The sequence below is a fragment of the Miniopterus natalensis genome, chromosome 6, assembly GCF_054644295.1.
Source record: "Miniopterus natalensis isolate mMinNat1 chromosome 6, mMinNat1.hap1, whole genome shotgun sequence".
NCBI classification, from domain to species: Eukaryota; Metazoa; Chordata; class Mammalia; order Chiroptera; family Miniopteridae; genus Miniopterus; species Miniopterus natalensis.
Genome location: NC_142086.1, coordinates 85786069 through 85813294, shown reverse-complemented (window position 1 = coordinate 85813294; position 27226 = coordinate 85786069). Strand labels below are relative to the sequence as shown.

Here is a 27226-nt window from a genome sequence, read left to right as displayed (position 1 = left end):
ATGTTGGCGTGGTGTACCACCGAACTGTATTTGTTCACACATCCCTCCTATTTTATCCCCAGTAAGAACACCCGGACCTCCGATACCCTGAGCAAGCAACAGCAGACCCTGAGGATGCACATTGACATACCCAGGGCCCAGCTTCTGATTGAAGAGAGGGACACAATGGAGACCATCGGTAAGGTGCCACACTTGCCACTTGGCACAGCGTGGCTGCCACAACCATGCCCTCTCAGCACACACAGCAGGGCATGGGCAATAGTAGGTATGAGAACATCTTGAATGCTACATGAGCAAAGAAGTTAGAAGGTAGAGAACTATTCCTGAGGAGCATAGTTAGTACCCGCATATGTGGGGGGATGAACTTATATCCACCTCAGAGGTCACCCGAGATAGGAATTCCCCAGCTCTGACCCACTTCAGGTCTCTACTGGAGAGGCTGTGGGTGCCGCTGCATTGAGCAAACACCGGTGATCAAGTAAACCTAGAAGGGCCGCATGCTAAAGCCCTGTCTTGGAAACCACCCTGTGCTCTCCTCAGAGGCCTTCATTAAAGAGAACATTTAAACTCTGCTGAACACCTAACAAACAAATGTCTGCACCAGGCCTCTTTTCTCCATCCCCCAGCACCCCATACACAGTCTAGAAAGTTCCTTCATGGTGCTTTGGGGAGCATCCAGGTCCCTTGCCCCACAGTTGCAAAACAGACACCTGAAAAGCTTTGGAGACTTGTTTGCCCAGAACCCAGGTGTCTCGACTCCTTCCGGCCCCTCCCACTCCAAGTCCACCTCCCCCACTGCCTGCCTTGTAGCTTTATTTCCTCCAGAACCCGAGACTTCATATTTCCAGCACTAATGACCAGGAGAATAGCTCACATTTATGGACAGCTCTCTAAGTGTTGTGTACTTTTATAAGCACTTTATGTGAGTTATTTAAGTTAACCCTCCCAACCAGCCTAGGGGAAAGGCACCCCTTAGTTACTGGGACCAAGAGAAGTCACATAGCCTGCAAGGTCTCACGGATGGTTGGGAGCAGAAGCTGGGTGGGGCCCCCGCCAGCCGCCTGCTTCCATATCCACAGGCTCCTTCCCGGACCCCTCTCCTTAGAAGTATCGCTGAGCTTCCCAGTACCCATGGAAACAGACTCCAGGGCAGCTTGCCGAGGCTGCCTCTTTGCAAACTTCGCTCTGTTTGTTCTGGAAAGTGGTCGCTGGCACTCGGTCCCAGGGCACCCCTTTCCTGTGGCTTGGCTGAAACTACTTAACTCCCGGCACGTGTCCTCGAGCCTTCCTGCCAGGAAGGCAGTGGTGACTGGCCAGGTTGGCAGGACACCTCTGTTGCCCCTCGCCCCGCCCTGCTTTATTATGTTCTAACAGAACAGCGGAGACGTCTTGACCTAATGGCTCATAAATTCTAAGGCCTGGGCTGCCCCTGCTGGATTCAAGTTTGGTCTGGGCGTGCCAGCACCCACAATCGGTTAAATGCCACCCATGTCGTATGAGGGGCCACTACTCATCCTGCACTACACAGATTCCATTAGCTTGCTCACAACAGGATAAAGCACCGTATTTTGTTTGTGATAATCTTTTCTTTTCAGTGGTATATCTGAAATCTTTTTTTTTTTAATTTATTGATTTGAAAGGGAGGGAAAGAAAAAGAGAAACATTGATTTGCTGTTCCACTCATTTATGCATTCATTGGTTGATTCTTGTGTGTGCCCTGACCGGAGATCGAACTCACAACCTTGGCATATTGGGACAATGCTCTAACCAACTGAGCTACCTGGCAGAGCTGGAATCTTTTTAATTAAATTCAGTAGTCTGGGCAATAAAACGTAAAATTACTTTGAAATATCAGTTCAAAAACCAATGTATAATTCCTCTGCCCTTATAGTTAGGGTATCTGCTAAATGTTCCTCTCTAGATGGGTTCAGAAGTCCCCCTGTGGCTGTAAATATAGGCAGCTGGGCAGGGCCTGGGTGGGGCTTCCCCTCCCAGCAGTGAGTCACTGATGTCCCCAACCAGAGAAAAAGCTGCCATTTTTCTGTGGATGCATCACATTCCTTGCAGGCTCATCTGTCACCGGAGTCACTTACCTCCTGATGATGGTGACAGTGGTCAATGGCATTTTCTAATTACTGGGGAAGTAGAAATACGATGCTTTAAAACGCTCTGGGCTCCGACTACAAGAATCCAATATGAAAGTGCCATTAATTTCTGCCCGGAATGAATGGTTAACCTCACGCACTGACAGGCACCTGAATTTTCCCATTAAAAGTTTGTAACCCAGCCCCACAGATATCGGGTCCACTCCTAGCAGGTCTGCGTGTTAGAAACCACAGCACATCCGCATTATTGATGGAAAACGGACGGAGGTGCCGGGCCTCCGCTGCCAGCTCAGCTGTAAGGAGCTGTCTCTGTAGAAAGGCCGCCTGTTCGAGGGGCGAGCAAAGGCTTCGTGGCCAGCCCCCGAGCCCAGCCCTGCCCTGCCCCTGCTTGAGGACCAAGCTCCGCTGTGCCACATGCTGGGATGCCAGCAGACACCTTGGCAGTCTTCCCGCTCCTTCTCTGCCAGGAAATTTTATTCTGACTTCCAGAGGCTTTCCTTTCCTGCCAGAGCCTGAGTAATTGGACTTTGCAAGGTTCGTTCTGTTCAGAGCCTTTTTTGGGCACAGAAGTCTCGCCGGGCTGTTTGTGACTTTCATATCACCACTCTGCGTCCAGGCACGCCGTAGCCTGGCCCCAGCTGGCCGAGCGCTTAGACGAGCACCATCCTGGGCTGCAATGAAAAATGCATGAAAAATCTGTCTATCCTAACCAAAGTTCCCCTTGGAGTAAGGAGGCTCTTAAGAGAGTCTGGCAGAATCACAACAAACTAATGAAAATCTTGAAACAACCAAATGATGACATGCAGCTCAACCAACTGCTGCTCCAAACACTAAAAAATGCTCCCAGCTCATCTGAGCCCGGGCACCTGCTTCTCAAAGCTCCATGTACCCTCACCGGTAGGACTCGGGAATCTGACGAGTGACTCGTTTTGAGAAGTCAGTTAAGGGATGCTTCAGAGTCACTAGAGCTCAGAAGAGGTAGGAAGAAAGGAACATTCCCCAAAACCATTAAAATAGAGGAACCCTAAACTCTAAAGACTGGCCTTTCTCGTCTCTCCACACCCCCCTCACCCCACCTCCAAATATTTGCCAAGGTCAGTGTGAGAGCGCCCCTTACGGACCCTGCAGTGGAGTTTTTTTAACACTCAGAGCTTCCTTCAAGTGGCAGCTCCATGCCTGGGTGGGGCTGACATCTCTGGTGCTGTCCCAGGTGAGCTTTTGACAAACACATCAATCCCAAAGTCTAGTAGACTGGCAGCTGCAACAACAAGCCCCACCCCCAAATCAATGTTTCCTTAATGAAAAGGCCAAGCCCCAGGGAGTGGAGCAGCCCTGCTCTGCGGTCATGCTCTTTAACTGGTGCTCAGAAGTGAACCCCTAAGGACAATCTACCCTAGAATTCTAGACCAATCCTAATACAGTGCCTAGGTTTTCCGTTGTTTCGGTTGCTTTAGATGAGGTTGTTATTGTTGTTTTTAAGAAAGGGCCAAGGAGTTGTTTAAAGGGGGATAAACTTTTGGCTCTCTGTGTCCCTGCTGTTCTGTAGATGATCGCTCCACGGTGCTGTTGACCGATGCGGACTTTGGAGAGGCAGCCAAGCAGAAGTCCCTGACGGTGACGCATACGGTCCATTACCAATCCGTGTCCCAGGCCACTGGGCCCTTAGTGGATGTTTCGGATGCTCGGCCAGGAACGAGTAAGTGGTCCAACAACACTTAGACTGTGTGGGTGTTACTGATGCTGACCACACATTAACTGCTCTGTCCCTGTCAAATGAAATGGGGGGGCCTGTTCAGCCCTATGCCTAAAAAACCAACAGGGATGACAGCATCTTTAATTGGGACATTGAGATTTTATTGCTTGATTTGAGCTGTTAGTAAGATTGTGTCCGTTGTAGCCAATAACTCTTGGTATTGGTTTACTGTGAAGGTGCTAGAAATTTCAGGTCAAGGTCATTTGTTCTATTTAGGCAATGCAGGGAAGGAGAAAGGTAATTAATAGTAGCATGTATCTGCTCCCTGCCAGGATCAGGATAGAAAGACAATGTCATATTTGTTATCTTTGCAACAACCCTGCAAGGGAACCACTTATACAGTAGCTATTATGGCCCCTATTTTATAGAGAGAAAACTGAGTCTCAGAGGAGTTAGGTAAACAGCTCAAAGTTTTACAAATAATACGTAGTGAAAGCAAGTCTCAGTTGTCAGTCTGTCTGTCCCTGAAGCTCATGATTTTGTCCTGAACACACTGAGAAAAATAGAGCTCTGGCAAATCTGGGGATTATGTTCAATTTAGTTATTAATATTAGCATATATAATACATGGAAATTAATTACTGCAATTAAATTAAATTCCCTAATATGTATCTAGAGCTTATTAATTAGATATCCTTGTTCCTTCATCATTGAAATTGTTCCTAAATCTCTTTAAAGGCTGAGAAATAAATGCCCCAATTATTATCTTTTTGGAAGCTTTGATGTCTAGCTTTTAAATCTCTAATCACTCTCTTTGTAAAAATTTACATTCTTAGAGTGTTATAATTAGAAAAAATAAATATTATAGTGTTAAAAGCTATTCTTCATCATTTCTGACTTGTAAGGCATTTGTGGAATGCCCTGAGCTTCACGAAGCAAACTCGCTGATCCCTAAGTAACTGTAACGTGCAGGAAAATCATTTTAAACCTCATTGAAATTCATTTGAAAACTGGTTTTCAAGCCCATGCTCTGGAAGCCTTTTATTTCTCCCTCTGTCTGACCTCACCCCTTTCCTTCAATGACATCAGGATGTTCTGGAGACACACATGGGGCGTGAGTGAGAATTAGTTTTGGGAAGGGGAGTGTGTGAATGAGAGCCTTGCTCTTAAAAATTGCTCCAAGGTCCCCAATGCGCTGTCCAGCGATTGGCTTTCCTTCGTGGTCTGCCTGCCCTGCTCTGGCCTCTTCAGGACTGCACGGATGGATGAGTTTCTGAGCCACTTACTGCTACTCGGGGAAAGATGATACATCCCAGGGGAATTAGGTCGGTGGCTCCTTGACTTCAGCATTCCTGTGTCCCAGTCAGCATGGAAGGTAATAGAGACATTAGCAGGAGAGTAGGAAGGGAAAACAGGACACACATCCCAGGTAGTGGCCCCCGGTCGCCTGTGTGTGTCAGAATCACCCATGGTGCCTGCTCCAAACACCCATCACAGGGCGCGCCCCCCGAGGCTGGCCGCGCCTGGCCTAGGGCGCGGAAGCAGCCATCCCGGTGACTGACGCTGGTGGTCAGGACCCCTCGTCACTGAGACACGCTTCCCAGCGTGCCGGTGCAGGAGCACAGTGTCCCTCGGGCTTGCCGTGCTCACGGCACATCGGTGCTACCTGCCAGGTAAAGAGCGAGCGTCAGAGAAATGCGCACAGGCTGGGGGTGAAGAGTCAGGGCGGTAGAGGAGGCATCGAGAACCTCTAAAACATCGGGAACCTTCCAACTGCATGGGCGGCCCCCGGGTGATGAGAAGGCTGATCTGACGACAGAGCAACAGAGACGTGAACCTGAGTCACAGGCAGGCGCTCGACCCAGTGAGACGCGAGTGGCAGGAGGGCGCACGGAGGGCCATGGCCCCATCTCTCGTGGCCATAATGTTGTCAGCATGGTTGGGGAGCTTTAAGAATTCACTTCATTCGAACTCAGAAATATTTATTAAGTTGTTACTTTACATATGGCCTGGTGCACAGTGATAGGGGGACATCGTGAGTAAAATGCAGAAAGACATTCATTTCGTTCTAGGGAAGGAAGTTAGACGCTAAACAAGGACCCTGATGCGTGTTTCATGTATCAGCATGTTCTAGGAAAATAGAACAGAATTGTGTTGGTGAGTCAGCAGCAGAAGGTGGGGATGCTGCGAGAGGCTCCTTCAGTGGGAGTCTGTGGGGACAATCTCCATGGAGGAGATGGCGTGAACCACGACCCGGGTCCCAGCCAGGAGCTGGCCTGCCGGGCAGGGGAGCAGGAGGAAAGCTCCTGAGGAATGTTGGGGACAGAAGTGGCACTGAAATGCACTGAGCAACAGGGAAGGCAGTGAGGGGTGAGCCAGAGGACTGACTGGCCCAGTCCCGGGGGGCCTCTGAGCCAGCATCACACACTGTATTCCCCTCTGAACGTGTTGGGGTTCACCTGAGGGTAACGTCCCATGGGAACAGCTACAGCTTATAGAAGGACGCTTCTTCCATCTGCCATGAACTTCACTAAATAATGTTGACAAACATTAAGCAGATGTACTCAAATTCATGCATCAGTCTCTAGTTCAAGACAAAAATAGAACTTAAATCAACTTTTTCACTTATAAAATGTGCAAGGTTACAAACACATGTGGTGTAAGTACTAGGTTCGACCTAGGTTCTTGGTTTTGTTATGTTTTGTCATATTTACCTGGAAATCATCCATTCATTATTCATTTGTTCATGAAAAGAGCATTTTTCCCAGCACCTGATGTGGGCAAGGCCAGACTGGGAAATGGATCAGACACAGCTCCTGTCCAACCACTGGCAAGCTCCATTCTGCACCACAGGCATTCTCTCCAACCTCTCGTTTTATGATTTTTTAATAGATATTTTTTTCTGTCAAACTCTCTAAATGGAGTTTCTAGCCATCCCAATCAACCTATCAAACATCCTGCCACCATGTTCCTATTAAACAGCTCGTACTCCATCCCTTACCTGGTCTTTGTTACTCAGGAATCATGGGCTGGGCCAGAGATTTACTGAGCCCTCCCTTGTGCCCGCAGCCCATGCTAATCTCTCGAGAGTCTCACAAAGGCTCTGCAGATGGGTGATGTCAACCCCAGGCTCAGAGGTGAGGGAAGTGGACACATCCCATAAGCTCAGAGCCAGTGAGTAGTGAGGCTGAATCCAGCTCAGGGCACCTAACTCCAAAGCCCCCACCCTCAACCCCTCCATGTTACCTTTAAGTAGAGATGATGCTCCTTAAAGGACATCTAGGGACCCAGTAGGTTCCACTACCCTATCTACTAAGTAAGAAGATTTTACAACATGGATTGGATATTTTTTTTGTTGAGACTTTGAAAACAATGCACAGTCTATCATCCAGAATGTACTAGACACAGCACTGCAGAGAAATACCTGATGGAGGGAGGAGCATGCGGTGTACATAATCCCGTGATGAATGATTATTTACTGAGTGACAGGAATGGCCTGTCCTGCCAGTTTCACCCTCTCTCTGGGACAACTGGGAAATTCATCATGAAAAGCTGAGGCCTAGGCACCTCTAATACTGGGAGTAAACACAGATTAATACCATGATCACAGAACACGTGGCTTATAACCCCATTACCTATGAAATCCTCTCTTATCCCAAATTCAGGATCGTTAAAATCACTTGATTCTATGGGCAGAAGCTTATTGCAGGTTCAGACCCCATGTTGAAAGGCCAAGAATTATTTAGATCACTTACCCCCTGACTCCTTAGCTGTTTAGCAAGCGTGATGCCGCATCACTAAGCTGTATTTATAATACGATGTTGGGAGAGTCAAATAAAATGCTTTCCACGCAGGGGCAGTAAATTCCAGTGTGTGTTTGGTCAGTAGATTAGCTAGTGAAATACACAAAGGAAGCTCCAATGTGGAACCCAAGTGAAATTTTTACTTGAGCTGCTATCTCGGAGCTACCATGCAGAAGAGTTCAGTTCAAGCACAAAACAGCTCCAAAAACCTGGTTATTACAAAAATGTGTCACCTACCCCAGTATTCTATGTACTGAGACAAGCTTGCCCAGAGCAGAACGGAACTGAGGCTGCGGTTCAGGGAAAGTAATTTCATGACCTATATTTCCAATGTTATCAGGCCGCTGTGAGGCTGTCCTCGCGCGTCTAGAAAAAGGGGATAAAGAATTAAATTACCTCGAAAAGAGCTCTGGCTTTGAATAGAAGCTGGCGTGTGCTCTCTGACCATGAACTTTGCACGTGATTATCTCAGTGAGGAAAGGGGTGTGGGAGTGAGGGTCTCTGCCCCGCCACCGGTGGGTGGGCCTCACGGTGGAAACAATGGTGAGAGTTTGGGGAGATTTGAGAACATGGTGTCCTTGAAATGGGCCTACCCAGTTGACCGCTCCCCAAGCATCCATACCAGGAGCAGACCTGATCCACAGCTGTAGTTGCAAGAAACCCTTAGAAGAGTGAAAATGAGAAGCCTCAAACTTTATGTGAGGGACCATGTGGTTTTCTGGAAAAGACTCATTAGCCTTTCTCAAGCTCCGCTGATTCCCGCTCCACTTATCAAGCGCACAGGGCCTGGAAGACGTCTTGCCGCCTACCCGGGAGTGTGTTTCTATCTCAGAACCTCTCTCCTCGCCTTTCGGCGGAGAAACACAATAACCATTCATACCTCGCGGTCCAGAGAGCTTGGCTCTCCGGCATCACTCACATTCTAATCAAAGCAAAAAAACAAAAATCTTGCAATAAAGTCTCCCGTGAAGTTTTGCAAGTAAGGGATGAACGGTGTCTTCAAGTCAGTGCCCCAGAGGCTGTGCACCAAGACAGAGCATATTAATGGCCCGGGACGTCGTGAACGTATTGATTTGGCTGCCACCTCCATGCTCCTCCCAGCATTGTAGGATGATGCATTAGGTTCAGAGCCCAATAACCAGAAATTTGCAGAGGAACATCTTCCATTTATGAAGAAAGTCATTTCACCACTTCCAAGCATCTGCTTGCCGTGACCCAGCATGGAATTAGAGACGAGCCCGTGTCACGGGGACTGCGCATCAGAACACAGATGTGCAGGGCGAGGACACGCGTGGTCCAGTGTGATCCCAGAACCCAAAGGTCAAGTCTCGGGCTCCATTGTCATCACTTAATAGTGGGGTCGCTTCTCTCTGAGCTTCCATTGCCTCATCCATTAAGTGACCCTGGACCGTACACATTCGCCCAAGGACTTGCGTGCGCCAGGAACGAGAGGTCGCTCTGCACACGGTCCGAGGCTGAGCACCAGCCCGCCCGGCACGGACGCGCCGCTCCGGGAGCCCAGAGGCCAGGCGGCGCCGTCGCTGCAGCTGGGCCTCGGCCGTGTTCCTCAGAACCTGCGCCATCAGCGATGAGCCGTGAGCACAGACTGCAGTGTTTGGAAGAGGCCAGACCATTTTGAAAGATGACTGCATGGGATGAATTCCTCTTCGAGAAGCAGAGACTCCAGGGGTGGAAAAGGCCCTTCAGCATCTTTTGCTGCCTTCACGATGGAGCCCAGAAAAATCTTTGCAGGCAAATGAGCCTCTCTGCTTTCCCCGGGCTTCCAGAAGAGGCAATGTGTGGTCCACTCCAGTGTCCAACAGTCTGTGTTGTTGGGACATCTTTTCCTTCGCTCACCAGAGAGTTGAGCAAGGAACTCACCTCCCCCTCCATTGACTGGTTGCCTTTGGTTGTGGATCTGGAGAAAGGGTAACCGATGTGGCAGAGCCCATGTGTACTCAACCCTCTGTCTGTGCTTTGGAAGATGGTAGACAGTGAGATTCAGACACTCGTTAACCACCTGCTCTCAGCATTAAATATCCAAGACTGCCAAAGTTCAGACGGTTTCATTGGAGAGTTAAGCTACTGTGTGCAAAGGCCTGAGAGAGCTTAGGACAAAAAGGTATTGTCCCCCCGCTCTGGGAACTTGCCATTTAATGAATGAATGCAACAGTCACACTCAAGGCAGAAGTCAATACAAGAAAACGATATACGGAGATGCCGTTAGTCTTCTGGGGCCGCTGCCAAAATGGACCACAGACTGGGTGGCTCAGGACAGAAATTATTGTCTCACAGTTCTGGAGGCCAGAAGCCCAAGATCGAGGATCGTGCTCCCTCTGAAACCTGTAAGGGTGGATCCTTCCTCGCCTCCTCCTGGCTTCTGGGGGTTGCCAACAATCTTTGACGCTCCTTGGCTTACAGTTACATCCCTGCAGCCTCTGCCTTCACTGCCCTGCGGCCTCTCCCCTCCCGTGCCTGTCTCCTCTTCTTATAAGGACACCAGTCATGTTGGATTAAGGGCCCACCCTACTCCAGCCTGGCCTCATCTTAACTAATTATGCCTCTCTGCAGTGACCCTACTTCCAGATAAGATCACATTCTGAGGCCCTGGGGATTAGGGTGTGGACAGATCTTTTAGGGGGACAAAATTCAACCCATAAGAACATCACGCCCTAGGAGAACTGTAAGAAGGAAGCCACACTAGAGCATGTCGGCTGAGCTCCTTGTAGTAGAGAAGACGGGCAGTCTCAGGAAGCTTATTAAGTGATGTGTGTTGGGTCACGAAACTATTCAGAGCCAGAAGCAGGGCTCAGATCCGTCACAACTGAGTCCAGTTCTAATGTTCTTCCCCTTACAGGGCTTGTTTAAATGCTTAAGAATCCCATGAATGTCTCAGACCATGGAAGAAAGGAAAGGGGTACTCTGGACAGGGATAGTCAGGGAGGGCTTCCTGGAGGCATGAGCCCGCAGGGTGGGTCGTAGGGCTGGGGCGGGAGCACCACACTCAATACCTTTATCAGTGCTCATCACACGCCTCTGGAGACTGAAGCAGACTTTGTTCTCGACTCTTCACAGATCCTACCACGAGGAGGAACGCCAAGGCTGGGCCCACAGCGAGAAACCGGTACGCCAGCCAGTGGACCCTCAACAGACCCCACCCCACCATTTCAACACACACCCTCACCACAGACTGGAGGCTGCCCACGCCCAGGGCCGCGGGATCCATGGACAAGGAAAGTGACAGTTACAGCGTCAGCCCCTCGCAAGACACAGGTAGGGTCTGCACACCTCTCCCTACCCTCCTCCCCCCCACCCCCAGGCTGAGCCCAGCCCACACCAAGGGCTCCAGGGCTCCTCCTTACTCTCTTTCAAGGTCACTTTCAAGTTTTTAGGCCATTTCTGTAACAGACACCAGTGCACTGCACAGCATCGGCCACCTCCAGGGCCCAGTGGCTTCTGAACACAGAACTGAGAGGCATCTATTTCTCAGGTGCCTGAATCTCGGGCTCACACTGCATCCCCCTTTCATTCCCACCCCGCTGACAGACACGGCAGTTTTTCCATCTTCACCCACACAATGGCAATAATCTCTGATTATACCCTGAGGGCGTCTGACCCACTACCGTCCCCAGGATTGAGATTCTGCACTTGAAGTTATGTGACAAGGTTGCAGCACCCTCTGGGGTGAGCCACTTGACAATTAAGCAGGGGTTGATTATAAGGTAAGTTCTCTAGTCTGTGCCATCAACCACCAAGATTTCACTTCAGAGAGAAGACAGGGCCTAAAAATAGCACCGGGTTGCCCCCCCCATCTTAAATTTTGAAAAGAAATTATATCTAAACCTAATAGCTGTAGGAAATTTTAAGCCTCATTTTCTTTTGTTCTGGAAGATATACTGCAAAAATAGTGTCTCAGGGTGGAGTGTCACCATGTACAGCTCTTTTTAAGGCTGTTATTTCTCTTAGAAGACTCTCAGAGTTCCCCAGAGGCGACTTCGAAACTTGGAAACTCATGAGCTTAAAATGCAGAGATTCCTCCCACCAGATGGACCCCTTTCCATCCGGGTGGTTTCTAGCCCTCACCAAGGGTGGCAGGCACAAAGATTGAGTCCCAGGGACCCGGGGCCATTCTGACTAGAGGCCAGTTTCCATGCAAAGTCACAGCCGTTTATAACCCTCATCACGTCTCCCTGGCCAAGCCCAGGCTGGAGGAGCTGAGCTGCAGAGCTTGTCATTCACGCCTATTAAAGAGTCTCCATGGTACAGATCGATTTGCAGGTCCGAGCAGGGAGGGCCACTGCAGGTCATTTATGCACATTCCCGATTGTTTGACAGAAAAGCAGAATTTTTAAAGGGGATGTGTTACTGATATGGAAATGTCCCAGGCTGGGGCCATCTAATTACAGTGATGCCCCCAGTTTTTGGAAGCAAACTTCCCTGATCCTACTTTGCTGAGGGTTATGAAGCAGCCTCTGGGTGACAAAGGCCATCCTCAGACAAAGACCCAGGACTCCTGCTGCATTTAGCTGTGACCTGGGAGAAATCACCGCAAGCCCGAGAGGATGGTTGGTCTGTGCAAACATAGTGATAACTCACTGTCCTTTTCTCTCTGCTCCACGGCACAGATCGAGCCCGAAGCAGCATGGTCTCCACGGAAAGTGCCTCCTCCACCTACGAAGAACTGGCCAGGGCCTACGAGCACGCCAAGATGGAAGAGCAGTTGAGGCACGCCAAGTTCACCATCACCGAGTGCTTCATCTCGGACACATCATCCGAACAGTTGACGGCAGGGACAAACGAGTACACGGACAGCCTGACCTCCAGCACCCCTTCCGAGTCGGGGATCTGCAGGTTCACTGCGTCTCCCCCCAAACCTCAGGATGGAGGGCGAGTGATGAACATGGCGGTTCCGAAGGCACATCGGCCAGGTGAGAAGGAAATGTGCGCGCCCCATTGTTTAGGGAAGCTCCCCTTCCTGCATCACACCTGTGGACCCTGAGAGCCCTCTTGGGGTTTAGACTGGGTGTCCTGTTTATTGGCTGCATAGTGAACCAAGTCAAAGCAACAACAGTGATCACTTATTTTGTTTATGAGTCTGAAATTTTCTCGTTGCATCTGGGGACAGCTCATCTCCGTTCCAGCAGGTCAGACGCGGCGGCTTACTTAGGGCTGGAGGAGCCACCGCAACACGGCCCCCTCCCCAGGAGAGTTGGTGCCAGCCGCACCCACCCACAAGGTGGCTTGGGCTTCCTCAGATCATGGTGACTCTGTCCTAAGAGCCAGTGCCTCAAGAGACAGACGGTGGAAATAGCCAGTTTCTTAAGGCTGGGGCTAGAAAGTGACACATCTCTTCTACCATATTCTATTGTTGAAGGAGCCCAGACTCTAGAGAGGGGACCCTCCTACCAATTAACAGGAGAAGCATCAAAGACACGGGGCTGTGTTTTAAGGCTGCCGTACTTAAAGACTGAGGGTTCCAAAGGGGAGAGGGCCTACAGTGCGCCAGCATTTGGACCCTGGTTTTACTGAGTCACGCAACCTCACGGTAACTGGGTAATGTTGCATCCACTGTAGTTTGGCCTCTGCCTTGAGCAGGGAGAGTGGCCTGGGTTTCTGGATGGGGCCGCAAACCCTAAGGCCTGCAGGGCCTGGCAGGTGATGTAAATGGGTGAAGAGAGTGTGAAGGGGGGAAGGGAGTGATGGGACAGGAACAGTTCACTAGCTCAGTGACTGTCAAGAGCAGAACGCCCCTAGCAAGCTCCCACCAACTGATCCCACGCGGGAATGGGGACCCTGTGTGAGTGAGTGTCTCAAGAGAAGCCAGAAATCTTGTTTTTCTTAAAAACTGAGAAATCCACTCACAGTTTTTAAGTGTTGGCTCACATGTTTGCAAACCATTATACAGGGCAGATAAAACACCTCAAACTGCATCCAAACCAGGGCAGCCAATTGCTATTCTCTGAAAAAAATCACTTTTTTTTTCCCACCCTGAAACAGGTACCTGTAGACTTTCCTTCTCAGACTGGCCTGTCCCTTCTTGTTGAATCCGGTTTTATTTTTCTTTCTCTCGTTTCCTGAAACACTATACTGATTGTTTTTCAAAAATTTATCTTCACTTTTAAATTACTGTGATTCCTTTGGGTTTTATGGCATAAGGCCCAGCTGAAATGAGCCTCATAAATGCATAAAAATATATAAAATAAGAATTGTTTATCCAGCAACTAATCTTCCATACAGAGTCAAAGATCCATGCCAGCAGACAAAAAAGAGTGATGGCTTCATTTATTTTCATTCCGCTACCTCCCTGGGGAGATGACGAGCTGTTATTTGTGGGCATTGTTATTTCAAGTATTTTTTTGTCGTTTACATTTACATGCAAGTCAAATGCAGGAAAACGCAGGACAAACACTGTGACTCTGTGGCTGCCCCACCTGATGGTGAGGAAGACAGGAGGGGAGAAAGTGTGCCTGTGGGCATGTCCTTAGCATTGCTGGGCTTCAGTTGCTGCATCTATAAAATGGACAACCTGTACCCAGCAAGAGCTCACTGCCCAATGCACATAGACACCAATATTACAGCACTGGCTTTTGAGAAAAGAGAAAGGAGACAGGAGACCAGGTTCAACTCTGTCTCCCAGATCCAGGGGCGAGAGCAAGATTTAAGGGGCTTCAGCACTGGATCTCCTGGACAGCTGCCCCTTTGCTTCTGGAAGGGTTCCTGGTGTGCAGGTTCTGGCCATGCCTCGGTCCTTTAGTTCTGGGGGTGGGGTGGGAGACTTTAGGGTTCACCAGTGTTACTCTTGAGTGGTGCATCCAAGGTTTAAACTTTGGTTCTGGGTCTTGTCCAAAATGGGACAGGACCACTTTGAGCTGGGTCTGCGTTTACAACATTGGTGCCTACTCTCGGGTTTGTTAAGACGGGTGCAGCACACACAGGTGAGGCAGTTAGCAACTGTTTCTCTTGCCGCCTGTTGACGTTGATGTTAGAGTTCCCAGAGGCTCCAGGGTGGCCTCCAGATGTGCTGCTGGCTCCCTTCTTCCTTCCTTCTTCTGTTTATTTCCCTTCAGTGACCACTGATGTCCTGGGAAGTCCCCACCTCATTTGCATATCACCCAGTTAAGTGCTTTCTGCTTCCACCGAAGATCCACAACCACAGTCTCCCCTTCACAGACGGGCTCCTGGGTTTCAGGACTGTCCCGTTTGTGCCAGCCTTGAAATAAGTCAGGCTTCAGTTTCTTTTCAATGACAGTCATATCACTGGGTCAGTATTGAAAAAAGTTTAAGCCTTTCCCATGACGTCGTTGCCTGGATCCATCAAAGCACTGGAAAGATCGCAACTAAGGAAGTTGCTATCATCCTAATACACTCTTTAGACTAAAATGATTTTATAACTTTGGTTATAAATAATTTTTAAATCAGTGAGAGTCCTAATGTCCACCAAATTTGTTTTGTCCACTCTAGATGACTATATTGTCAACATTTAATTAGGAAAAAAATATTTCATATCTCTGGAAGTCTTCCTGTTGCTCCTTTGTAACACAACTGAATTCAGCACTGGGCACACAACCCAAGGTTATAATTATCCTGCTGGCTGGAGGCTGTATCAAAACTAGCAGTTCCCTGAGCCGTGTGCCTGTGTTTCCTCTTGGTTCTAGGTGGTTATCAGTCAGAATGTGTCTCTGGGCAGTCTTCAAACCTTCTGGATATCCCCTCACCATCAGGTCCTCTTTTTCAGTAATTTTTTTTTTTTTTTCCGTTTACAATCCCAAGTTTTTAAACTCTCTACAAATGAGGATCAAGTTCAGTGAGTTTGGCCAAATCGTGGCTCCAGGAAGAAAGCAAACCTGTCTTGTGTTTCTCCCCCAGCGTCTAGCAGATACCTGGCAGCAGAGTGACTGTTCAAGGAATATGTTTAAATGATTTAGTGGAATTGAATATATATGTCTAACGCTCTGCTCTGTGTGGTCTATAGTAGGTGCGTCATAAACATTATCGAGGGAATACATGTACTATGGTTGTGACTGTGATAAGACTGGCCAACTGGTTAAAATACTACAATTATTAGGAATTGTTAGTAAAATCCCCGCAGACATTGAAGTGCATGTCATCTTCCAGGCTGACTTTAAACAAAGTGATTTATTTTCTGTCCTTGGTCTTACCAAGCCAAAAGGAAATCTCTTCCTCAGGTAAGGGGGGATCTCTGTGAAACATGGACAGCTCACGCCTGAGGCAGACACCGGAATCTCGCTTCAAATTTTTAATACCTGGATTTTGAATTTGCTGCGTTTTTAGGACTTGTCTATTGTAAATACAATGCCATGGGTGTGATTGTCTTGTTTTCTTCAGTAAGAGATGACTATTTCTGTCTTTAAAAACAAAAACAAAAACAAAAAAAAGCAAACACTCTCTATTCCTCTGAAGTCTCTGGAAAGTGTAACAGCATCTCTCGCTCTGGGTCAAGGTGGCTTCCAGGCTTGGATTACAGTGTGTCATCTTGGTTTCAAGTAGCATCTTGAGCCAGTTTCTAACGTTCTTGGGTGACTGCTTCTTTATTCATGATGTTCACCCTTGCCCTCAAGATGCCATTGCACAAAGCCACTTAAATCAAGTTAAAGCTTCAAATATGCAACCTAATAGGCCTGCAGGCAGCAGGGGAAACGCCGGCCCCCTTGGAGCTCAGCTGTCACACCCTAGGGCCCCAGCCTTGAGCATCCGCACGTCAGCCGTCCCATGATGGAAGCAGCTGACCTTTTCCAGCTGGAAATGGCCACTGCCTGCTGCCAGCTGGGTGGTTCTCTGAATACCCAGTTAGATGAGGCAGTTTGGGGATTTTGATTTTAGGATCCATTCCTCCGAGCCCTCACGCTCCCCTGGGTGTGTGTGTTTGGCCACAGAGAGAGAGGTGGGGTGGTTACCTGCGGGTGAGGGACCTCTGCTGAGGTGGTGCCCTCCCACCACGCGGGCCTGCACGTTCCCATTGTGGCCACGCTGCTGAGACAGCTTGCTGGCCTTCCCGGCTGTCTTAGTTGAGAATCGAACCCACCGCCTTTTGGTGTACAGGATGATGCTCCAGCCCACTGAGCCACACCAGCCAGGGCCGCGAGTGTAGGTTTTGAAGTTCCCCAGTGAGGAGGATGGCATATCGGGGAGCTCTTAAAAATGCATGAAGCCTCTTAAGTACGAGCCAGGAGTGGGAATCGGATCGGTGTCCATGGACCTCTGCTATCAGTCTCGCGTTACTTATTTAGGAGTTTTCCTGGTTGCCGCTCGGGAGCGAAGATTCATTTACGCAGAGAGGTTGGTTTACCAGCTTTCATTGCCAGCCGCCGCATTAATATGCAGCTGAGGGAGTGTTAGATCTCGCCCGCGCCCGCGTGGGCGGCTGCGCGCTCCCCTTGAAACCAGCTCTTTGAAGCTGCAGTGTGATTGCAAGTCCGATCTGAAATTGCTGGAGCTCAAGGTGAGCATTCCGTGCTTCTTACTTTTGCATTAATATCACGCTTCATCCAAGCATAGATATCCAGCCTTGTTAGGAATTGATGAAATTCCTTTCTAGATGGCCCCAGGGGAGATGTAAGCCCCTGGGGACCCGAGTCTCTTTCGTTCTGCTCGAATTTGTTGTGAAAGTCTATGCATGTTTCACAGTTGCTAATAAAGAGGAGCCTTGGAATTTCAGGCTCTGAGGAATGCGTTCATCGGTTCCAAACTTATCCCCAAATTCCTCATACAGATGTACTTCACCAGTTTCCACAGGCGAGACAGAGCATAAGAAAGAATCTTTGAGACTTAAAGGTACCCTTAGAAGTTAACGTGCTCCCTTCCATTGACTAAAGATAGGAGTTAAAACTGGAAGGGGCCACAGAGCTATTTAGGGGCAGAGGCAGGCTTGGGACAGAGCTCAGCGCTCTCGGTTCACGCTCTTCCGTTGTTCTAAGGTCCCACCCAGCCAGGTTAAGTCAAGGCCCTCTGGCTGCTCCTCCAGGGCCCATCCCTCGTTGTGTCCCCTAAAGACTGAGACCCTGCCTCCTTGTGGACTGGATGGGGCTGAGGAGCATGGGTCCTTTCCTGATTGAATTCATGTATTTCAAGTGAAATAAGGACCCACTTGGCAACATGAACTCTGACCGTCTAACCTAGAGTTCCTCAACAGCGGGGTCACTCTGTGGGGGGCTGCCCTGTGCATAGGAGGATGCTGCGCAGCATCCCTGGCCTCTGTCCAGCGGGAGCCAGGAGCTAGCCCCACCCCAACTATCACAACCCAAATGTCTTCAGTCACAGCCATATGCCCCCTGGCGGAAAATCACCCCCGGCTGAGAGCCATCGATCCAGACCTGAGACGTGTTCCCTGGCGGGCGCTTGGCAAATGCAGGAACCATTGTCTGGGAATAGATTCATGGACTGCACACGCATTATAGATTTTCGGAATCGATTAATTCTCCTTCTGTTTTGGTATTGATTTCACACTTCTTCCGAAGCTGAAATGCATTCAAACTTTGTGCATGAGTCTGAATATACTGAGAAAGTTCAGGAAGGTTTGCTTTCCTGATAGGAAGAGGGAGTCTCCTGATTTTCGACTAAAGAGAGGCAGGTTGAATACAGCAGTTTCCACGCAGCCAGGCCCGCCGTGGCCCGAGCCCCCTTCGCAGGAACGGCAAGCTCCGACCACGGGTCCGCGCGTGGACGTGGCACCGCCAGGGCAGCCTGTGCGGGTCAGCCCCAGGCGAGGAGCTGTGACAGCGCCAGTGAGCGAAGTGGTCACGGACAGAGGGGGAATCGATGCTGACTTATTGGGTCTGAACTTTTGGAAACACTAGTGGTACCAAGGCGCCCAGAGGGCAGTGACAGGAGAATAAGAAATGGACCATTATGTCAAATAATAAAGTGTAACATTGAAACAGTGGCTAAATCACCCCTCGTTCCTCGAGGCGTGAGATCAAGGAGCACATGGCCTGCGACTGGCACAGCTTGTGGCCCAGGGGCTGCAGGCCCAGGAGGCAAAGGGGAGAAATGTCTCTGTAACACAGGTGCCCCAGGGAGGGTCGGCCATCACTGTCAGGCCAGGGGACAGGGCCCTCTCGTCACCTGTAACCTACATCTGTCCTCATAGTGCCGCCTCCCTGTCATCTCTGCACTTCTCTCTGCCCCGTGCCCCCATTCAGTTCATTTCTTTCCTTTGCCACCTGCTTGTCTCTATTTGTGACTCTTTGTCTCTTGTTTTTCCATCTCTCCCTTGTTCTGTCTCCATGTCTCTTCCCTCGGCTTCCGTGTGTGTGTGTGTCCCTCTCTGATCCCTAAGCTCGGACAGAGAGATGTGGAGAGGAAAGCTGGGCGAAAGCAAGGAGGAAGAAGTTAAATAATAAACCCTTGCTGAGAATAGACACGAAGTCCACCAGAGACAGCCCAAGGCCGGGCTTTGGCTCTGTCTGTGTTTGCAGTCATGGTGGGTTTGCACGCAAGGGGCCTGTGCACCTGAGAGGTGACTTCGGAATTCAAAGCAAAAGAGACCTTGAATTCCTGGGTCACTGCTACTTTCAAACACACGGAAGAACCCAAGAGGGTCCTGGCTAACTAGCTACGGATGCGGTGCCCTGTGGAGCATGCAGAGGGCTGAGAGGTGGGGGCGGGTCAGATAGGTGTCTTCAAAGAGGCTTCTGCTCCCTCTTGGAGAAGACGCCAGGAAAGCCGCTTCTCATTTAACCCTGAAGGGCCTTGGGGGGCCAGCTGGCCAAGCATCTACTTCCCCAGGGAGCAGGGCGGCTGGGAGAAGTGACTTCTGGCTGGGCCTCAGTAGAGAAGGATCATGGGTGACAGGTTAGCCCACAGGGAGCTCCTGTGAGCTCAGAGCACAGGAGGGGACCCCTAAACCACAACCATGTTGGCTCCTGTTATTGGTCATTAAGGAGAAATCCCCTCCTTTCCCGTGGTTGATGGAGCAGAGACTGTCACCCTACAGTAGAACTTTCAGAGAGACTTCACCTGGCGCTCCCCAGCCCACCCCAGCCAAGAAGGAAGGACATCTGTGTTAGTGTTCTGTGGCTGCCATAACAAAGTATCACAAACTTGGTGGCTTTAATCAACCCAAATTTATTCTCTCACAGTTCTGGAGGCGAGAAGCCCAAACTCAAGGTGTCAGCAGAGCCATGGCCCCTCCGGGAACTCTAGGAAAGAATCCTTCCCGGCCTCTCTGGTTTCTCGTGGCCCCAGGCATTCCTTGGCTTGTGGCCGCATCATTCCAACCACTTCCTCCACCTTCACATGGCATCCTTCCTCTTCTCGGTGTCTCAGATCTCCCCCTGCCTGTTTCTTACGAAGACACGTGTCGTTGGAGTTAGGGCCCACCTTAAATCCAGATAATGGCACCTTGAGATCTATAACTTAATTACATCTGCAAAGACTCTTTCTCCAAATAAGGTCACATTCTCAGATTCTGAGGGTTCGGAGGTGGATATATCTTTTGGATGAACACTAATCAACCCACTCAAGGTGTGAAAAGCAATTCCTAGCTCATTTCCAGCCCATAACTTCATCCCCTCCAAGAAGGAAGACATCTGACCATACATTTTCACATGTTTTATCTAATCCAATCCTCACCATAACCTTAATGGTAGGTTCTGCTTTTAGTCCCATTTTATGACTGAGAAAACTGAGCCCAGACTTACAGCAGATTAAATGCTGGCGATGTCATCCAGACATCTACTCGTAATCACTACCATTACAGTCATTGTTTAGTCTCTTGTGTGTGATTTGAGCAGATGAAGGGCCCAGAGGTTAAGAAAAGCAGGTGCCCACGTCCAGGTTGTCACCACGTCCAAGTTGTCACCAGTTTTCCATGCCACTTCTCTCTTCCTGGGGTAATAGGTGCATGGCTTGTTGCTCTCTGTAGGCATTTGAAGAACATACAGATGGATGGATGATTAGAGAACCTGGTTTCCCAAGTGGCCCTTAGACTAGCACGTGGGGTGGGATTTTAATGGACACCAAGTGCCTCTAATAAACAAAGCTCAGCACCGATTGTGCCGGCGCTTTCTTCTGCCTAAGCGCATGAGTGATTGAGAGAGCTCATCTGCAGCATTCACACTGTTGGAAGAGCTACTTTGGACACTAATCAGAAAACACACACTGTCGATAGAGCTAATTAGAGTGGCATACAACTTAATAAAGCTTTGCCTGAAAAACTGGATCTCTCAGAGACGGGACACTGAGAGACCTGGCAGGCCTACGCCGCAAACAGGAGAAGCCCTAGTGTAGAGATGTGGCCCTGAGCTGTTGCCACTATTTCTGATTTCCAGCTCTCACCAGCCTTTCCCAGCCACCCTGACCCTCCTGAGCACTAAATCCAATGCGGGAATCCCTGGAGACAGCGGCTGACATCGTGGGCTCTGACTTTTGATTTCACACACACTCGTTCCCTGTAATCTAGGACCCAAGCACCCTGCATTCCAGCGGGGACCGAGACGTGATGGCTTTTTAGGGGGTTAATAAGTCCTTCATTCAGTGGGGAGCTGCTGGGGTGGAAACTCATTCCCAGATCTGTGACAACACGTCACAAGCGCCTGACACGTTCAAGATCTCCTTGGGTCTCAGAAACAGCGGGCGGCCTCTTCCTTAAATAACCCTGGAGGTAAATGAATTCCACATTTTGTCAAGTATTTTTTAAAAAAAAATACTTAGAAACAACAGCCATGTTAATAAATAAAAGAGAAAAATAATAGAATTTGCTTTTATTAGGATCTTAGGAATAAAAAGAGTCACTCTTAGGAAACTGGGTATATAAAAATCCACTTTTGAAATTTGGCAAATTAGAATATGTCGATTCATATGTAAAACTTTCTTCACACTGTAAAGGACTTTTCCAGTTTATTTTTTGATGACAGCCGCTAATGCTTTCATGATATTTGTTTGCAAATAATTAACCCCCACTAGAGAAAGTGAAGGCTACATCCACTACCTTAAGTGAAGATAAATGCTTTTCAGTGTCATCAGAAAAGGCACTTGGGACATGAGGTTTCTTTTTTTTCAGTTAAACACTTTCATTTTTCAGGAGCAAGACTAACGCACATCACAGGACACCCTGGACCTTGGGCCTTAGACTGTGATGCCAGACTCCCCGCATCATGGCTTCGTAAGCCCGAAGCCAGACACACCAGGCTCCAAGCCCTTCCTGAGAGCCCCAAATCACGTCCCCCTTTCTGGGGAGTGCTGTGCCAGATTATTGTCAAGGCACTTACCGTTGGGCTTTCCTTTGACCCAGTTCACAGTGTGGGGCCCACATTGAATCAGAGAACCTTTCATTTCACGGAGCCAAATCCAGAGTGTCGCTGGGGCCATTTTCACCGAAAGCAGTCAGACGCCTGGCCGCTCCCAGGCCGCAGGGTTTGTGGAGGTGCCGAGACGAGGTCCAGCTCTCGGTTATGTTTCCCTTGTCACCCTGCCTCCCTCCTGGAGCCCCTGCTCCCCGAGCGCCTCCCATCACACCTGGGACTCGGAGGAGCACGTCACACGCCTGGCGGGCGCCTCGCGCTGCCTGGGACCTGGCTTTCCTTCCGTTGCGGGCTTCGGGGTGACCCTGCAGCTTCTGCTTGTCTGGTCGAAGGGTGACATGAAGAGCCTGAGTCCCTGTGCTGTGGAGGGGCCAGCACGTTAGATGCGGGCATGATTCCCGGCTGCAGCGAGCTCTGACGAGGGGTCTTGACAGCCGCACCCAGGGGCAGTGACATTGCCAGCTCTGGGCCCCGAGTGGCCCGTCGGTGCGCACAGGGGCCCTGGGCACCAGCTGGCCAGACGAGGGCCGACTAACCACTGTGTGTTTCCTTCCAGGTGACCTCATCCACTTGCCTCCATACCTTAGAATGGACTTTTTGTTGAACCGAAGCGGTCCGGGCACCAGCAGGGACCTGAGTTTAGGGCAGGCGTGCTTGGAGCCCCAGAAAAGCCGGACCCTGAAGCGCCCCACGGTCCTGGAGCCCATCCCCATGGAGGCCGCCTCCTCCACGTCCTCCACCCGGGAGGGACAGCAGTGGCCGCAGGGGGCCGTGGCCACATTACCTCAGCGAGAAGGGGCGGAGCTGGGACAGGCGGCTAAGATGAGCAGCTCCCAGGAATCGCTGCTCGACTCCCGGGGCCACTTGAAAGGAAACAATCCGTACGCCAAGTCGTACACCCTGGTATAACACACAGCAGGACTGGGCCGCGGCTGTAAATACGGTTTAAAGACTCAATCAAAGCTACCTTTTTTTTACGGAATTCCAATATTTATAATTAAAGAAAATTGCCAAAATATATTAAAAAAAAAAAGAAAAGAGAAAATACTGCAATCACAGACAGTGCAAAGACTCTCCTGCTTTTTTTCTGTCCGAGTGTGAGCTCCATCTGCCTGGGCATCTGATTTTTTGGGAAAGAAGTCCAGTTTTATGATCTTCACAGGCTATTGCATTTTTACTGATTTTCTACACAGTGCATGGGGGACTAATGAAACCTTCTGACCGGAAGTTCTGTCACACACGATTCAAGAAAGAAAACAGGAAAGAATATTACGCTCTTCGTGAGGCTACAAGGAACCGGAGTCAGGGGCAAGGGGACACTTTAGTCATGTTTGCACACTTCCTTTCCCATTAGGAACTGGGTCCTCAATCTGACCTCCTTCTGTTGTTAATTAGGATGAGTGCCGTCAGTGAAGGGGAGGGGGGTCAATTTGGTTTTCTTTTTGTTTATTTTTTAATTTAAAGAGACACTCTTTGCATTTTGTCTAAGCGAAATAAAGAAGAAAAGGTTGTCTGCCTTTATTTCAATGTCTGCCTCTGTCGTCTCCTCCCGATTCCTGGGTCCCCGTTCCTGCGATGCTGGCGCTGGCACACGCCGGGGCTTCCCCAGACCCCGCTTTGCTGAGCCCGCGAGGCTGCGCGCTCCGGGCCCCGTGGGAACGTCCGGAGAAGCGCAGCTGCAGCCGGTCGCAGTCACAGCGAGGGACCGGCCAGGCGTGCGAAGCCTCCGGCCTCCGGCTGGGCCAGAGGCCCCTAACTGTGGCCCCTGAGCCACAGCCAGCCCGCCGCTGTGGTTATAAATAAAGTTTTATTGGGGCACAGCCAGACACACCATCCGCTTTCTGCCTGTTTCACGCCCGGGTTGGATGGTTAGGCACAGCCGAGGTGGCAGGACCAGCGGAGCTGGACACGTGCACGGCCGGGCCCGCTACAGAAAAGGTTTGCCGACCGCCGCCGCAGGGCCCACGGTCAGCCCCAGCTTGCTGGAGGGAGGGGAGGACCAGGAGGCGGCCTTGTGTCCTGCCTCCGGGACCTGTCCTGCTGCCCTGTGACCATCCTGGTGGCCGGTGCCTCCAGTTCACTCCCTGCACCAGAGGAAAACGTCAATAGGAGGTGACGTTCCTCTGCAATCCGACTTTAAGTCGTTTCCCGTGGGGCTCACTCACAGAGAGCTTCCTCTTAAGCACCGTGAACCATGATCTTGGTTTGTGGCCCCCGCACCGAGTGCTGCGGGTAGAGTCAGCCTCCCAAACGACCGTCCCAGACTCTGCCGGGAAGGGGGAGAGGCCCGGGCTCCGGGTCAGAGGCTCGGCAGCGAACGGAAACCGTGAGCACACACAAGCCCACGGCAGCTCAGTGGCCCCGGTGACACCGCCCCCGCCCCTTCCTCTCCCCTAACGGCTCCCCGGGCTCCCCTCAGCCAGGCTGGCTCCAGGCGTGACCCTCGGGGAACGTGGCGGAGGCTGCTCTCCTCTCTGCCTCCCTGCCTCCCTCCTCCCCTCGCTACCTGCTTCCTCCTGCCTTCCCTCTTTCCCTCTCACTTGATCCCCTTTACCTTCCAGGCGGGCCGTTTGCCGGCCTAAGTGCAGGGACACGGCTCCTGCACAATGGGCCGGGGGCCATGTCGAGCCGCCTGCTGGCACTAACATGGGGCGATTCCACAAATGTGGTTTTTTCTTGCTGCAGTTTCAAAATTTAATCCGTGTTGACAGCTGATGATTTGCCCCTCAACGACTGCTTTTTTATGCAAAAGACATGAAATGCTACTTTCTGGGAAAAGTTAAAGCTCTCTCTTTTCTTCAGTCTAAAACGTCTATATTCCTCCAACTTAGAAGTTTGCCTTTTTTTATTTTCTCTCAAGCTGTGAAAAATAAAAAATTGTACATCATGTCTGCTTCTGGAATGGATTGCTTTCAAGAATTCTGCTTGAAAATGCTTGTTAAAATGGATTTGACATGTAAACACTGTGTTAAAAAGTCCACCCCTCGGGTAGGGCCTCGTGTCCACGTCTACCAAGAGGTCGGATCTGTGGAGTCAAGGGAAACTGTATGTTTAAAAGACCGTTACTGAGAGCAATGATTAATTTTCCTCTGGACCTCCGCCTGTCTCTAACCTGATTCATGTGTCTTTGAGAGGTGATCTTACTAGCCTAAGGCCTGTCGCCAGATTGCTGTGTCTTAGCGTGGTGAAACTCAGAAAGACTCTCTGTGCTCTGTCCAGTTACGTAGGGTCAGTGGATGACAGCTGTTGGGTCAGTGGCTGGGCTTCCTCCGAGGTGTCCGTGCGGCTGGCAGCCTGGAAAATGCCCAGCTTCTGAAATGAGCAGGGTCTGACTACGCGGCCACAGCGCTCAGTGCTCCTACCTCCACGGGGACCCGAGCGCCTCCAGTCCGTTCACAGGCCCCCCTGCGTCCTCTCTGCCCTGACTACCCATGAAGAAGAGAAGGTGGGGAAGTGGAGGCAGGCACAGGTGGGAGCGAGGTTATACAAGGCGGTCGCAGGCCTGACTGGACAAGCTCCAGTCCCGTTGTCTTTGTGCCCTTGCTGCCAACCCTGATGCTATCTCGAGGCCCAGGAAACACACCTTGGCTTCAACTGCCCCTGAAATACAGGGTGGGGAAAACTAGGTTTACAGCCGTGCGTACGAAAAGCACAGTTTATTCTCGTATTATCACTTATTAATTATTGCATTATTTCCATACGGATAGCTGGACACCTACCTTTGGCCCTGTGAGAGCAGACCACCACTCTGAGGTCCCTCTGACCTGGGACCTCGACTCCCCATGTGCCAAAAGCTGCATGAGCCTTTTAAGGAGATAACCGAGGCTTTCCAGAGAAGGCGTGAGCTCTAACTCCGTGTCCATCCGTGGTGAAGTGTGTGGACAGCCCCCGGGGCCTGGACTGGGCCTGGGATCCAGGACTAGTTTACTGTGGGTCATCCGTGCAGAAAGGTTGAGAGGGAGCTGACAGTGTGTCCGTACCCAAGAGCCTTTTGGAACTCTGTAGAGAATGTGGCCCTGAGGGCATCATCGGCTCTCTGAAGGTCGCGCGGGAAGACTGTGTCAATGTAATCCCACGGGTCCTGAGCCCCACGCTACTTCTCCACCCATGGGCGCAAAATGGCCTGTCGAACACAGAGCCAGAGGAGTGAGGCCGGAGCGAGGACAGGCTTCTGCAGCGCTCGGGAAGCGAGCTGTCGCGATCTCCGACTTACATCAAGAAGGAGCCCCCGGGCCTGGGTGCACCTGTGTTGGTTTGCTCCCGTGTCTTTGTGTGAGGGGGAGGTCTGAGATGGTCAGGCTCTTGAGTAGCCTGAGGGAATTCGGAGCCCAAGGAGCCCGAGCTGGGAGAGGGTCGGGTGGTAAGGAAGGACAGGACCCAGGCCGAGCCCTGTTCCTGGTGAGCAGGGACTGAAGACTGGATGGACTTCAGGGTCCTTGGGTCGCTCAGGTGTCATCGAGCATGGGAGTGGGAATAACCGTTGAGAGAACGTCCTTCATGAGTCCTTAACATTTGTGTACGTCTTCTGAGCAGGGCTGGTGGCAGGCTGGGTCCTGCACCATCTTTTCAAGGATGTTGGCACAACACATAGCCTTGGAACATGGAGGCCTGCCCCCTGCTGGGCAAAGGCAGGTCTGGGTGCTGACCAGGAGAGTAAAAGCAACGTCTCCCTCTGACGCAGAGGTTGGCAGGGTTGCCAGCAGCCCCTCTTTGCATGTTTGGGGTTTCTTGGCATTAGACATGGGCACTCCAGCCCTCACCTCCCCTGTCTGTCTGGTGGGCTCGGGCAGGCTCCTTCACCTCCTTGGACCCTCACTCCACTTTGAGCTCAGAGAAGCCCTCCCCGGACACCCTACTTAATACCACATTCTGCCCCTCCCGGCATCCCCGCTCATCTATGTCTTCTCTAGCTCTCGATCCATACCCTTATCATCTCTAATTTACTATATAATCGACTTATTTAGAATTTAACAACTTTTCATTCTCTGTCTTCTGCCACTACAGTGTCAGCTCCATGAGGACAGGATTCTTTGTTTTGGTCACTTGTGTCCCCAGTTCCTAGACTAGTACTTGGCCCCTAGTAGGTATTTTATAAATATTTGTTGAATTGGGGGAAACGTTGGAGGTTTTTTAAGCTCAGGGTTCCTCAGCTGTGACATAAACCCACTATGTGCACAGCGCCGCCGGGGCTGGTCTGCATCACCCCGGGGCCTTGGGCTGGGCTGGGCGTCCGTGCCTTCCGCCAGCACCCACGGCCCGCGGCCGGCCCACTCGTTGGCTTTCACGCACGGGAAGGGCCTGAGCCCCTCCGTAGTTCTTGACAGTAACCAACTAGAGATGGGCAGCGCCAGCCCCGTTCCCCGCC

The 27226-nt window shown here is 50.6% G+C and overlaps 1 protein-coding gene across 1 annotated transcript in view; it reads left to right on the top strand.

Annotated features, from left to right (window-relative positions):
* DSCAM (DS cell adhesion molecule) overlaps window positions 1-22853 on the top strand; it is a 300871-nt gene extending 278018 nt beyond the window's left edge. The window contains exons 29-34 of the mRNA XM_087817830.1: window positions 63-178; window positions 3652-3801; window positions 4075-4095; window positions 10676-10873; window positions 12226-12528; window positions 22418-22853. Coding sequence (XP_087673956.1) covers window positions 63-178; window positions 3652-3801; window positions 4075-4095; window positions 10676-10873; window positions 12226-12528; window positions 22418-22770 — 1141 coding nt within the window. The 3' untranslated portion in view covers window positions 22771-22853. The remainder of the gene's footprint in view (window positions 1-62; window positions 179-3651; window positions 3802-4074; window positions 4096-10675; window positions 10874-12225; window positions 12529-22417) is intronic.
* The last annotated feature ends 4373 nt before the right edge of the window (window positions 22854-27226 follow it).